Source organism: Carassius gibelio, chromosome A16 (genome assembly GCF_023724105.1).
Source record: "Carassius gibelio isolate Cgi1373 ecotype wild population from Czech Republic chromosome A16, carGib1.2-hapl.c, whole genome shotgun sequence".
NCBI classification, from domain to species: domain Eukaryota; kingdom Metazoa; phylum Chordata; class Actinopteri; order Cypriniformes; family Cyprinidae; genus Carassius; species Carassius gibelio.
In genome coordinates, this window is record NC_068386.1 from 26,847,343 (window position 1) to 26,862,992 (window position 15,650).

The 15,650-nt window shown below is 42.2% G+C and overlaps 1 protein-coding gene and 1 long non-coding RNA gene across 2 annotated transcripts in view; both read right to left on the reverse strand.

The window, feature by feature from the left end:
• Positions 1-5,549, reverse strand: part of LOC128030134 (uncharacterized) — a 60,220-nt gene extending 54,671 nt beyond the window's left edge. The window contains exons 1-2 of the long non-coding RNA XR_008187823.1: positions 5,423-5,549; positions 3,754-3,897 (exon numbers count right to left, since the gene is read on the reverse strand). This is a non-coding gene — a long non-coding RNA (uncharacterized LOC128030134). The remainder of the gene's footprint in view (positions 1-3,753; positions 3,898-5,422) is intronic.
• A 3,888-nt stretch (positions 5,550-9,437) lies between these two features.
• On the reverse strand, positions 9,438-12,726 carry LOC128030121 (transcription factor SOX-4-like). The gene has a single exon (XM_052617621.1). The coding sequence runs from the start codon at positions 12,272-12,274 to the stop codon at positions 11,162-11,164; it is 1,113 nt and encodes a 370-aa protein (XP_052473581.1). The 5' UTR covers positions 12,275-12,726; the 3' UTR covers positions 9,438-11,161.
• Between the last annotated feature and the right edge of the window lie 2,924 nt (positions 12,727-15,650).

Below are 15,650 nucleotides of genomic sequence, written 5' to 3' on the forward strand. Positions count from 1 at the left end.
AGCAGTCGAATAGCTCCAGGTGAAGTTTACATCACAGCTCTGAGTTTGATTAGATATCTGAAGAGTTGATGGAGGCACTGATGTGATGTTCAGAGATGTGTCTCAGAGACGCTCCTGAATCCCAGACACGTCACTCCTGAGGACCACAACCGTACAATAACACGGGGACGGGGTTAACCTCGTGAAGACAGACACAAAACTCAACCCTTTCTCAACGACTGCTGCCTTCCAACATTTCCTCAGAGAGGTTTTTTACTCTTTTCTAATGCAAGTCCTTGGAAGGTCTATGTGTTCAGACAAATACAGATTAAAATGAGGCTTTCACTTGAGCTGTTTCTCCTTTCAGGGACTGTGGGAGTTGTTTGACTCCCTTCTGATTCATGTTTCTGTCTAACTTCTTTAAAGAAAAACAGATGTTTTGCAATCTCACCGTTCACTTCAGTCCAGAAGGAAAGACCCCTTCCACAGAGGAGAGAAACTGGAAAAGATTTGGAATAACAGGATGATCAGCACATGCTTCAGTTTCAGGAATGACATCACTAACTGAGCTCTGTTTCACTCAGGTCAGTCTGAGGTCAGTCTGAGGTCAGTCTGAGGTCACTCTGAGGTCAGCTGGTGTCTGACACGCCTCATCGTTTTATTCTGAAAAAATACTCATCTGAGGCAGTGGTGTAATGTAAATAAGTAAAAATACTTTTTTAAATTTTGGGAGTATCCTTACTTTACTTGAATTTTTATATTTCAGGCAACTTTTACTTTTACTCCACTACATTTCCTAATTAAAATGTATACTTTTACTCCCAAGTATATTCGCTACTTACTACAAAATAGTGAGAAGAACACCGACTGCAGGAAAGCAGGTTTGATGAATCAGTGGTCTGATTAAATCGACAAGCGTTAAGGCTTAACAACACGTGAGAAAGATAATCTTTCATGACGATGCGCAGCAGTGGCCCGTCAACTGTCCTGAGCATCTTTTTAGGCTGTCCTCAGCGAGTCGGTTATATAAAATATCAAGGTGAAAGTCATCATAGCTTGCTTGGTATAGACCCAGCTCCCAACCCAACTTTGAGAATAGATTAACGGCGATATTTTTTTTTTTTATCGCCCGATAAGAGTCTCGCGTTAACGCAGCACGTTAACGCCGATTACAGCCCACCACTAATTAATTTATTAGTCTATTGAATCTCAATATTCCAGGCATTCTAAATTGTAAACAGCAAAAATAATTCTGCATGCTTTTTATATTTATATAATTGAATGTGAATATGAATATGAATTAATTAATAGAGTACTGTTTTTCTGCCAATGCATGAACACATTTAATAATCATTTTATTCAAGTTCAGTAAAGCAATAAGTGACTTACATTTTAGAGATGATATGGCTTGTTTTTGCTCAATTTTGCCAACAAAAGCCTTTTTGAAAATCGATCAGTTTTAAAATTGTGGCGAGTCTCCAAAAATAAATAAATGTATGGGAAACACACCCCGCAGCACATCCACCTGAGCCCAACTTCAGTCAACTCATCACCTTGGCTTTAACTGCGTTTGCAGAAGGCACTGCAGCCAGACCGATATACACATCACAGACCGGAAGTTAAATTAGGTCCAGGCGCGTGCGCCCGATGAAACCCTCTATACACCACTGATCTGAGGCAAGTGCTGAGGCTGGTCACTCTGAGGTCAGCTGGTGTCTGACACTGCCCATCGTTTTATTCTGATGAAATACTCATCTGAGGTGTGGCAGACGTATTCCAGTACATTACATGTGCAACAATAGAGTGGTGAACTGCTGGAGGAACGGGCGATGGTTTCTGTGCCTCAGAGTGTCCAGGTGTGAGTCCTGAGCCCTCGGCACAGTACAGCGCTGGGAAGGACTGACAGGATAACGCTCTGCATTCAGCTCAGCCAAAGACGCGTGGAGGATTGCAGACTTTTTTTCGCGTAAGTGTAACAGCATCAGTGCTTTCGTCAACAGCGGTGTGGTTTACGGGTTTGTGCTCCAAGAGCTGAACTGGGTGTGTGAGAGGAAGGAGAAAGTGTTGTGGTTTGAGAAACACTGGCCTACTGAAGCTCCACGTGTCCCAGCAGAGGTGCAGTTCATCACATGACCACAAACACACACCACACACACACACACACACACACACACTGTCTTCTTACATGTTTCAGCACAGCCTGAGTGCCCACATCACCCCTTTTGGGAGGAAATAAGGTAGAAAGCTGATGACCTAAAAAAAAATCAAATTTTTCACATATTCCTCCAAATAATAGTCAGATGAAAAGACGTAATGTCTCTGTGCTGTTTAATAAGGATTCAGCAGTAACGGCCCACAGCTTCAGTGAAGACGGTCGAATCACTGTTAGACCGAGCCTCATCTCAAAAACAGACACGTCAGTAGAAATTCAACTTGATTAACTTTTCATCTAAACCTGGTAATGCATAGTGTATTTCCTGGACTACACTATATATATATATATATATATATATATATATATATATATATTTTTTTTTTTTTTTTTTTTTTTTTTACTTTCATGATAAAAAAGCAATAATGACTGATAAAAAAAATCTGAAACCCACAATCAAATAGGAGCATTTAACCATTGTGAATACAAAGGTAAATAAAGCATCCTGGACACATGGTAGTGTTCGGCCAGAGCTGTTGGTTATCTCTGGACGACAGACAGGAGAACTCAAACTGAGCCTTCATTCCTCTGTGAGAACCAAGGAACGCTGTCAGGACGATTGGTAATGCTGGTCTGAATGTGGAGCTTTCCGAAGCACATTCATATGCAGAAGAGACTGTGAACCGGAGAAGAAAAGAGTGGACCGCTGACTGTCATCCATCTGCTTACTGAATAATGTGCATGAAAGGACCACGTTAGAGAACAATCTGCTAGTTTTACAGAAGAAAACTGTGAAGTCATCTCTGCCTTTACAATACAACATTTCCTCTAAAGATGTGTGGTGTATTGCATGTGTAGAGTGAATGATCCTCTGAGCACTTGACTTCATGTCTCCAGTGGATTAAATCCATCATACAAGCCTTGTCTTGGTTAACCTTAAAACCTATCTTTAAAATCTTATCCTCTGAATCTCTTTTCCTGCTCAAACTCTCTCCTCTGGAGCTGCAGCACGCACGAGATGCTCTGCTCATTTCTACTTCTGTGTGCTGTTCATACTTTATTTCAGAGCTGCGACCTCCAACATGGACTGAACGTGAGATGGGCGGGGCCGACTGGCTTCTCATTGGCTCGTATGATTCCCGCTCGCGTTTGATTGGCTGCCAATGACATCATACCAGAGTCGAATGACATCATAGCGGAGAGACGCCTCGAGGCGCAGTGTGAGCCCGCTCGAGCCTCGACTCTGGTACGGGGTTAGAGGGAGATGATGGGATCACTCATCCCAAACTTTCATTTCATCAGATCCAGCCCCGAGCCCCTGACGCTGTCCAGCTCCACACTTGCTGAAAAACACACCGAGCTCGAGCTCTCCATCACGCCTGACCGACCGATAACACGCTGCATGACATCATTATACTGAGGAAAACCACGTCACTCCTCATCACCACGCTCATAACTTCAGTTCATGATGTGAACAAACATTCGTGCAGTATGCCGTGCTCACTCGTGTACATCCTGGTGCACATCTTTATATAGCTCTCTATATTCATATTTAGGGAAGTTATGAATTGCATAGCCTACACATATTTTCATTGATAATGGTTTAAATGTAGGACACTTACCTTTAGCTTCTCCGTTGTTTGTAGAAGTGGAAAAGAATAATTCTCATTATGGCCAGTCTAATAATCCCGGAGGAAAGTAATATCCCACAGCAGAAAATAATGAAATAAATCCTTGAGAGGACGTCCGTTTAAAACAGTTCTGGCCTGCAACATAAAACACATGCCTTTACCTTCAACGAAGACATTATTCAATGCAGCTGAGGTCTCTGCTCTTTATTTATTTATTTTCTTCATTCACAGATAAATACAATGCAAATCCTCACTATTAAGGACGCGTTTAATAAACATGTCTCCAAATCTTGGAGCACAGGCCACCTTGCAGTTTGAGACACAATCATTCGAGCTGGAAAATTATTTTGGGATTAAACAATTTAATCAAGATGTATTTGAAATTAAACAAATAAATACACAATACATATACGTAAAAAAAACTCAATCTTTCCTAACGCACTTATAGCTCAAACTTTGGATATAAAACCGATTTTAAATTATTGACGTGCACATCTCTCGAATGTGTTAGACTGTAGAGGCAAACGACGGAGAACAAAACAAAAATCCACCACAACTTTGTCAAAAGTAAACTTACTTTGGGTCTCCAGAGCTACAGGACAAATACATGCACACACACACACACACACACACACACATAAAGACTAGCGCTTATTTTAGGAAAACGAGGACATAAAATGTGAAATTGAAGGGCAAATGATCACTTCAGAAATATTTGCTTGACAGTTGTTTTCAAATGTCTAATTTATTTGAACATACTCTGGTATAAAGGTAATATTAAAAGCAAGTATTTCAAAGTATTTCATGTTAACTATCCTTTCCTGTGGTAATTTATCGCAATTATTTTTTTTCTTATTTTTTTTTACTTTTCTCTCTCTGTCTCTCTAGCACACAAACCCCTGTTCAGGGAAGATCAGATGTTGTAGGAGTTGAGGAGCTGATCTGTGCTGCGTGCTCGGTGTCTGAGGAACAAAGAGCTCGTGGTGTCTGTCGAAGTTCTGGAACAAAGACCGAGAGCGAGTGCTGCTGAACCTGTTGCTCTTTCACACAATCTCATCATCATGCGTCCACCTCACGCTCTCTAATCATCACGAACCGCACCAAAAGCATCGGATCTAATACTGAACGATTTAATAAGAAGTCATAAAAGCAAAAGTGTGCTGAAATATTCAGTATGTCTTCATACTCAGATAATTGGAGATATCAGCCTCGCTATTAATTACTGCATTATCCGGGAGATTAAACAGATCAATGCCTGGAGCTTCTCCTGAAACAAACTCGGCTTTCGTTTAATATTAAATGGGAAATACTTTGCGAGGGTAATTTTCGATCAACTTCCTTCACCAATCAACTTTTGACAGCTTTGTCTTCCTGCGTCATCCTTAGTCCCACATGAGCCAAAAGTGTAAAATAACTCTCAAGCTCTTGTTTCTCCGAAATACATCCTCTCGTTTTTCTGCCATCCACTCTTTCTTCATATTTCGTCTTCATCAATAGTTTGAGCATCTGGAGTCGCGTTGAACAAAGGAGCGCTCCTCCGGCTTTGTGCTCAACTTTGCGAGCTGACGCACAACTCCTGGACAACTTTTCAAGATAAAATCCACAGACGAAACCGACTGGAGCGCGAAACAAGCTTAATGAGCGCGTGCCAACACCTCACCTGGGCGCCTCGCGAGGTCCTGGCGTGGAGTCGCGCGCACGGGAAAACTTTTCCCTGCATATTAGGGTTGTGTTGATGGGTCCCTTTGTCTACACGTGTGAAGGAAGGGGCTCTTGGCCGCGCCTTGTTCATTTCAGTTCGAGTTCCCGCCCTCTGCATGCAACTAAATAACAACAAAGAGAGCAACTTAGTGGAGTAACTCAGAAATCGGTTAATTATGAGAATAGTTTTGCTCTCCACGGTACAACCACGCTCCCTCCAACCCGATCTCACGGCACTTCCTACATACTTTACTATGTGCATAATTTGTAGCCTATGAACTCCTGCAACTTGTACGATTTGTGAAAAATGGTGAAAAAAAAGGTGAAATAAATAATTAAATTTAAAAAAAAAAATCGTAGGAATTTGTACGAGGGACCACCCTAACCCCGCCCCTAAATTGTACGAAGTCGCTACCGAATAAAATACGTAGTCTACGTGTTGGTCGTGGCTCTTCAGGAAACACTGAATTTACTCAAAAAAACTACTTAAAAATTTGTGTTAGGTAAATCGATGTAAATCATTGCATTCCATTGAGTTAACTATAAGCTATAATTAGCCTGTATTGTAACATTTTTGTTCTTAGCTTCAGTAATTAGCTGTAGTAAGAGTTATTTTTCTGAAATGTGTCGGATAAGTCAGAGCGAGTTAAATGGCCTGAGGATGTTATCTGTCTATCTATCTATCTATCTATCTATCTATCTATCTATCTATCTATCTATCTATCTATCTATCTATGCCTGATTCCAGTTATCTCATTAGCAAAAAGTCTCCAAATTTCCCTGAATTCACCCTAAGCAAGAGTATATAGACACATATTAAATTTAAACTTGGCGATGTACGTTACTGCAATGAATAGGCTATATAGCTTCTATTTATTATATTTTATATATTTTAATATCAAGCAACGCCTTTTACTACACTGGTGGTATGTTAGATAAATAATTTTAAATAGGCTACAGTTAACTGAAAATATAGTCTATTATCAAATAATGATCAAATAAATCACAAATCATTAATACACAGAAACTCCCCAAAATATAGTTAGTTGAACATGTGATCAAGCACACCTGTAGGACACCTGTGAGTGGAGAGGAACTCATCTTCATGCTGAAGTGTTTGAGAGATGAACGAGGTAAGCAGTGCAGAACACAAGATCCAGGGGGCGTGGTCAGATCCAGATCCAACTCCTCCCACCTTACATGCCCATCTCCGCCCCCTACAGCTGGATCCAGCCACACCCCTGGCCCTGAGTCTTGTGTTCTGCACTGAGGGCCTACGGAAATTTAGATTAAATAAAACACAGCAAAGTTATAAAGATTTAGACAAGTGTTTTTAGTAAAGCATTTTAATTCACATGCAGGTGCCATGAAAATTCAGTCAGCTCAACACTGAGAAACAAGTACGCTTAACTGATAATATTAAGTATATTCACTGATGTTCATATTCAGTTAGTTATTTAAGTGAAATATAAAAGTGTAAAAACCTCTACTTAATATCAGTAGTCCATTCTGCTCGGAACGATGCTTGGTTTGGGTTCAGATGAGATGAGGCTCCTTTAAGCTATTTTAAGTAACTCTTCTTTATGCAAGTGCAACAGATTTTGATTAAACATTTGAGAGTCTCTCTCAAAAAAAGACTCCTAAACATAATGTCATTCTAAAAAAATGTCTACCATATTTTAGTTGCAGATGCTGCCCATTTTATTGTATTGTGTCATTGAATGCAATTAAATGAAACAGTAACACATTTATGCAATTTCAAAATGTAAATTATTTTATGACGTTAATATTTAATATTGCAGTAAGAATAAATTGAAGATAAGATCTGACAGTCTCTAATTAGCATTTACATTACTCACCAAATGTGTACAGTAAATGTGTGAGCCTTCAGATACACACCATCTCTTGCGATGACAGCAGAATCAAACTAATAGTACACAGACAGTGCTGTGTAACAGTGACGACAACATGCATTTCTAGGAAACACTGCTCATTCAGTGTCATGTTTACAATGCTAACAAACTGACCACTGATAATATATCATTCTTAGGTTTTTCAGATGTTTAAGGTTCTTTATGAATTCATTTGAGACAAAAAGGTTCTTCTATGGCACCTTTATTTTTAGGATTGTATTAAAGATACTGAAAATATATTGGCTTACACCATTTAAACACAATGAAACATCTCATTTACCATGAATCACTAATTCACACGTATCTTTACATTTTATTCTACCAATAGCATAGATAACTAAAAATAAATGTAAATGTTTGTTTTTTTTAAATCATAGTTTTTGCACTTTTTTTTTAAATTGATAGTGTTGTTTACAAAAGCATGGTATTACAAGCATTAATTTCACATTTCACAGCGTACATGAGCTCAGAGGACACACGCCGTGGGTGAGATGTTAGATAGACGGCCTCTCACATTCATCCTCAGTAGTGTTCATCAGCTCTTCATGACTGAACCTTAACAGTGTACACCTCAGATACACCACAGTAACAAACTGTTTACTCTGTTTCAAAGGGATGGGATTGGTAGAGAGAAACTCTTTTACATTGAAACATTTGAGTGTCCTGTGTTTTACTGAGTGCAGTTTTAGATCAGGACGCCCCTGTATTTGAATTAAAGGTAATTGTAGGCCATTTGAATTATTACAGTAAACACATTCAATATCAAACTGTATGCAAAACAAAAGCAAAATGTATATAATAATGAAATTATATTGACTACTGGACATACAAAATCAATCTGGTTTATTTTTGGAGATAAAGTATAAAAATTCAAGTTCAATATAATTGTATAAATTAGGCCATTTTTTTTATTGTCCTGATTAATGTTCACTTTTACTTTCTAATCCCAGATACTATTGACTAAAAAACACTAAAATCCCAATGTAATAACTGTACAGTGCACGTGACCTTCATCAACATGATCAGATCTATTCTGCCTTTAGTGCAGCACTGCTTACACTCATATTTTAGGACTGGATTTGGCTACACACCATGAAAGATATAAACATGAGCCCAGCTCTGCTGTGATTGTGTAAGGCAGACAAAATGGAGAAACGTGTGCTAGTCTTCTTTTACACTCAAGTTGCTCCCAGACGTGTCTTATGAAAGATAAACCTTTTTTATTTATTTTTTTATTTTTTTATGGAAGAAACAATAATGTAATGTGCTGCCTACAAGACACTGACTGCACCCACGCGAAACCGATCCAAGGGTACTTACAATCTAATATCTAAGCTTTCTTTGACTGCAGTCCTCAGACACAGCCAGGTTTCTCTCCACTTCTCGTCTGACACCCCTCCCTCTGAGAGCAGATCTGACCCGAGAGCCCTGCTGAGCCTGCAGACTCCTACACTACACTATATTCTACTGGGCATGCAACAACAGCTAAGCTTCTTTTGAGCGCATGCACTTCTACTGCCACATGGCTTGTTTATATGCATTCTTAACTGTAGTCACATATACCGCACAGTGCACATGGTTGCTGTTTTCTGGCATTATAGGAGAAATATCATTCAATGGTTGTCTCTGGCGGCCGACAGCAGCCCTTCCCCCTCTCTGAGAGCCCAGACTGTCTGGGGAAGGGGAGGGGAGTCTGCCAGACAGCCAGTCACTGAGTGCATCAAGCCACATGGATCAGCTTTCAGTGTGTTCTGGAGAGATGAGCCTGTGTGCATTCATAATTAAGGAGCACGTGAACTCCAGTGACCTGGCACACGCACAATAAATGACTGTCACCATGAGGCTTTTTGTACATTGACCTGCAGACACTTAGAAACTAGCTCAGATATAAAAGCCACTTACAGTAAGCAACGCACAGCTGCTGCTACGTGAGCATTAAAAAATAAAATAAAAAATCTAGTAATGTGTGCTTTGCAAGCCCAAACAGACAAGACAGACGGTCCAACTGGAGCAGAGAGACACGCCCACTTATGCAAATGTGAAAGTGAGTCAACGGCAGTGTTTAGGGTTCAGTTCCAGCTGAGTTTATTTCCTTTATGAAAAAGTTCTGTACAGGAGCATATAACAATCTGACAGGCAGGGACTTGACACGATAAGCTGGCATGTGTTGGCATGATTAGACAAAACAAGATTTCTACACAGCATATTGCACAGAATGGAAGAAAATAAAGTTAATATATTTCAACTGTATATAAAAATCCTTAACAAGCATCTTGGAATTAAGAAAAGGCTAAGTAAGGATGTATAAAGATAGTGCCTGTCGAGATAAAACGCAACAACACAGCCTACATAAACACACAATATTTGAGCCTATGATACAGCTGTACAAAGATGATTTTTTTTTGTATTATTTTTTTTAACACAACAGATATAAACCTGAATCGGAAATACAAATCTATTCACCATGCCTTAAGATACTAAAACAATCAAGTAGAAAAGATTAAATATTCAAATACAATGAGGAACGCAGTTCATAATCGTCGCGAAACTCAAATGTGTCACGATTTTCCATCCAGTGGTTTCTCAAGATATAAAACGTCAAGAAAATCGCTCGTTTAAAGCTACAATCGGTTTAATTCGGCACGATCAGAGAAAATGTAAAAACGAAGCACATGTTGGCTTGAACTGTGTTGTGTCTTGTTCCCGTGTGTGTGTGTGTGTGTGTGTGTGACGCCTGCAGATTGAGACTGTAAACATGAAACAGGAGGTCGGTTCAGACCCACCTGGCTCTTCAAATTAGAAAATCCAAAACACCGATCGACACCCCCCTTTATATATTTGTACAAAAATACACTGAGAAAATAATCAAACGTTTCCTCTCTGTAAGTGTCAAAAGTCTACATTTAAATATAAAAACAAAGGTGAAACTCTAGCCCTTCTTCGGAGAAGGAGACAGATGCGGGTTCTCACAAGAACACAAAAATAAGACGAACTGTTTCAATATAAATACATCCATATAAACATGGCATCTGAAGAACAGAAAAGAACAGCCATGACCAAATTAACAGTTTTTAAACAGCTTCGGGAACTTAGGCGTTTGGTCCTGAATTGTAGAGAGTATATAAAGTTCAGCACAGGTTTGAGTTTGTGTTTGAATCCTGAAGATAAGAATGAAAACAGCTGGTGATCTTTATTCCTGCGAGAAGTAAATCAAACATAGCGCCATCTATCCATGTAACTCATCCTAACGCTAGTTTAACCGTTCGACAGAAAGCTCTACACAAGAGACGACAGATAACATGCGCTCCTCTTTTTTTCTTTTTCTTTGTATAAAAAACGGCTTGACTTTTGTCAACCCACCTTGTTAATAAATCCACCGCGCTGAAAATCAGCCTAAATATCAGTACCTCTTTAAACAATCAAGTCCACAAGGCGAATGGTTAGAGTTCATAAAGGTCTCTTTTGAAGTAAAAATGATTAAACAGGCGATCAAAGCCCGCCTTCGTGTACGTGCAAATCAATCACAGTTTTCCAGTTTTCTCAAGCAGTCCTCGTGAACGTCTTCCTCTAGTCTCGCGCCGAGCACGGCCCTCTCGCGACTAAATGTTTCACGGGCGCCGTCACTTTTCCGTCCTGTCAGCATTTCACCGAAGCATCGAAGCGTTGTTTTTCAGCGCGTCGCCGGGCGAGAGCCTTCACGCGGTGGCTTATTTTACAAACAAACACACTTGTCTGTGATCCCTTCTGCTCAGTGTTCCTCCTCAGGCGTGTTTCCTCCACTTCCCCTAGTTCAGCACGTGAGCCGTGAACACCAAGTTAGAAATGGTGGACTCCAGCCAGTCCCCAGAAATCATCTCGCTCACCTCCGGCGTGCAGTAGTCGGGGAACTCGAAATGAGAAGCCCCGGACTCGAAGTGCATGTCGAAGTCTCTGTCCAGCACCGACGAGCCGATGCTTCCCATGGACATGCTGTCAAAGCCCGGGCTCGGGTTAACGTCCAGCATGTCGTCGTCGAGCTCCTCGTCGGAGGAAGAGGAGAACTGCGATGAGGAGGAGGAGTGTGACGCGGACGGGGTGGGAGAAGACGCCCGTGTGGTGGTGTACCGGTGGCGGTCCGAGGACGCGCTGCTGGGGGAATCTGCGCCCTCCTTGCCGCTGCTCGCGCCGTCCTCGTACAGACTCAGCGGGTCGCTGGACTCGACGGAGCTGCTCAGGGTCGGGCTGCCGGGCACGGCTGCTGAAGACGGGCTTATGCCGCTGCTGCCTCCGTAAACGTACACCCGCTTCGCCTTCTTGTCGGGAATCTGCTTGGAAGCCGACGCGGACTTGGATTTGTAGAGAGAGTGGTGATCTGCCGGTCCCTGTTCGGCGAACGCTGCCTTGGCACTGCCCAACACTATTCTGTGCGGCTTGCTCGTGGACCTGGAGCTCCCGCTCTTCTTCGAGGCAGGTTTCGAGCCGGTACTGGCGCAGCTGAGCTTCTCTCCCTTCTCGCTCGGTTTGGAGCCGCTCGACTTCACCTTTTTTCTCGGCCGGTACTTGTAGTCGGGGTAGTCTGCCATGTGCTTGAGCCGCAGGCGCTCCGCCTCTCGGATGAACGGGATCTTGTCGCTGTCTTTGAGGAGCTTCCAGCGCTTGCCGAGTCTCTTGGAGATCTCCGCGTTGTGCATGTCCGGTGACTGCTCCATGATCTTGCGCCTCTCGATTTGCGACCACACCATGAACGCGTTCATCGGTCTCTTGATGTGACCGCTGGGGGTTTTGCACCAGCCGGGGTCAAGCTTGTCACCCCCGGATGCCGTGGAGCCGGGGGTCGGGGAAGAAGCCATGTCCAGATCCAGCGCGCCGGAATCGGACGAGTCCCCAGCAAACACCGTGCTGCTTGTTTTCTGGACCATTGCTACACCAGTCAGTCTCTGTGTGTGTGTGTGTGTGTGTGTGTGTGTGTGAGCCTCTGTGCGCTCTCAAGTCCACCGTGTCGCTAAAGAAAACTCAGTCTGATAGTAGTCCTGAGGAGAGCTGGTGCACCACACGCTTCAGTCGTGCTTAGTGCCGTGGCGTGGCTTCATCACACCGTTCACGGAGCTGATACAGTGTCCGATGTCCACAGTGTCCGTGCATCCAGTAATAATGCTGTAACAGTCGAAGAGCAGTTGAAAGTTTGTATATGAGCGCAGTGGTGCGAGGGCTCAGTGTTAGTGTGTATTCTGTTCGAGTTTCGGAAGATATCTGACTCCTTCTGCATATCCTTCCCCGTTCAAACCATGCGGGAAAACCGGGATGTGATGCTAGCACAAGTGTTCGTCTCTTGAAAACAGTCTGTAAGTTTCAACAGACTTCTATTCTGCTTCATGCAGTTTTATCCGTTTCCAATGGTATAATAGCGACGGCGGCCGGCCAATGAGCTGCTGTCTCTACCCTTCCCCGAGCCAAAAACACGCCCACTCTCTTTTCATTGGCGCAAAAAGGAATCTAATAATCATCAGCGCGTGCAATGAGGAGCTTTGGGTCTGACCTCATTCCAGTGTACACGACAAACTTAGTTTTAATGAAACACGCTGATGTGTATTTTTATTTTATTTTTGCATGTCGATAAGGGAGGCGTGATCTTTTAATCCTTAGAAATAAAAACACACTCTGCTTTTGAGTTAGAAAACAAATCTGGATATGTTCATAACAGACTGCATTCTGACATGCACTTATAGATGCAAAGAAACAACAGGAAATAGCCAATACATCAAAATGAATGAAAGAATCCTGCCCATGAATAATGGAAAGCTTTAAATGGACTTTCTGTGTAGGCTATATTAATCAATATCTGCCATCAAGCTCTCGCTCATGTCTCGTGCTCAGGGCTGTGTCGGTGAACAGTGGCAGGATCGAGGCTCAGTGTGAGTGAGTGAGTTCAGGCTATGCGCGTTGTTTTGGCTGGTTCGGGAGAGGGCGGGGCCTCTGAGCAGCTGGGCGGTCCTTCGTCACAGAGCGCACGCCCCAATCAGAAGACGCAACAGCAGCAGAGTTCGAGGCTAGCAGCGCTCTCCAGATTCTGAGAGATCTTTAAGGCTCTGAAGGCGCTGGAACAAGTTTGTGTCGTACGTCACGTCTTACCCCTGCTGCCCGCGCGCCAGTGCTTCATAGACACCGGTGCATGTTTTGACCGGGACCCGAACAGAGCCCTGCCCCTGGTCCACACCCGCCGAGGACACACTGGACGGCAGTGACGCTAGATGGCAGAGTGCAGCCAAGCGCAGCTCGCCTGCTGTTAATGCATCAGAATCTATATTTGTTTAAGAATGACATAACGACCAACCGACAGATCTTTCTCAACGGTTTGCTTGCATCCTTGTTATTGTTTACCCAAAACATGAGCTCAAGCGTGAGATCTTTGGAATAATGTCACGCTCCTCACTTGACTGTCCATCAGCGAAATAATGCGACTGAAAGCGTCATTGCGGTTTGTGTTCATGGGTCGGGACTCGTGAGTAGAATATGAATTGAATATGAATTGTTCAGATCCTCTCAGGACGCGTCACACATCAGAAGACTAATACAAGACACGCTTCTCTGATACATGACAGTTACATCACGCACAGTTACATGTATTTAGATGTGTTTTGTTATTTCTCGGTGTGAAATATTTATATGTCAGTTCTGTGCAGCTTTTAAAACATTATTTTTGATTAAAATGTAATAAAGCGCACCTATAAGTAATAATGGACCTGTGTAAACAGTGATAATAAAGCACGTTATATGTACACGCGTGGGGCGTAACTTGCATTACTTTATGACTGGTGTTGCGCGTGCAAATGTCAAAGCAGCAGGTGCAGGTGTCTATAGCACACAAACCAACAACACTGTATGTGTACTATACGATCGGAGTCATTGGCTGCATTTGTGCATATTTATAGAATTGTATTCTAGAATAAAATAGTTCAAGTATTTGAAACGTTTTTTTTTTATCAAAACAAATGCACATATGTAAACTTAGCCATTCATTAAAAAAAAAAAACATCGAGAATACATTAGCAATGATATACAGGCTTATACATTTAACTACATTTTCAAGTGTATATTTTTCTGTTCTGAAACTGGAATTCTGGTTTTAGCTATAATGCATGCTACTTAAAAGTATAAATACAAATACAAACATGTAGTTCAAGGTCATAAAAACTGCGTGCAGACATCAGAAAATGCTGTTTTAGATGAAGTATAGACTACAGGCCATTACTGCCATTGCTTGACATGTAATGTCAAGTTATTTCCCTTCATTCTACAGTTCTGCATTGCACAGCCAACACTTCTGATGATCAGTGATGAATAATTGATCTGCTCTGAGAACACATGCAGAGTTCATGTGTGCACAGCGAGGTCTGGTGCTTCTCTGTTTAGACACAGACACCTTGCGTATATGTAGGTCACACATGTACATAAATCTGTGTCACGCACTGTCAAGAAACAGCACATCTGCTGCGCTATAATGAAGATATTGATCATCATATCATGCAAAGTGTATTTGATCAGCTGCTTCAGACACATCTTATCTTATCGGCCGAGCAGCTGTCTGCTGATGCCTGGTTAATCATTTAAACACAGACCCCAGCATGCACTGACCAGACTTTTGTTGTCAAACTTTGATTTTAAAAGTTCAGCAAGGGGAACATCTGTCGGCGCCAAGGTTAGATGGAAGTGAGACAGACAAAGATTAGATTAGATGTTGGTCTTTTTATAGGCCTATGCAGAAAGCTGGCTGTCTTGTCCTTAAATATAACATCATTTTAAAAACCTTTAAAGCATTAATAGTAAAAAAAAAAAAAAAATCCCTATTACCTGTTGATTGAGAGGATTTAGTAAGGCAGCTAGAATCCTGAGGGCCGTGTGAATTACAAGCACGCACACACACACACACACACAAACACACACACACACACACACACAGTGCCTCGGCCTGAACCCATTGGAGCGATGTTTGGCTGTCTCCTGGAGGAGTCCCCAGTGGTTTGCGTCCATATACCCCACAGCTCCCTGTTCCCTGGGGCGCTCTGAAAGAGTGTGACAGAAGAAGGTGGCAGGTGTCCCGACAAAGCCCTTGTCTTGAGCTCACTAATGCACGCGTGTGACACGGGTTACAGACACACTTGATCCAGCATATGTGATGCTGCAGTCAGAGGCTAAAGGCTTAGGTTCTGTGGTTTTGTGTCCACCACCGGACACTGACACATGAAGGATGTAATTCTGTTCAACGTAAGACCAAGTTATAAACACCCTAAAGACAAT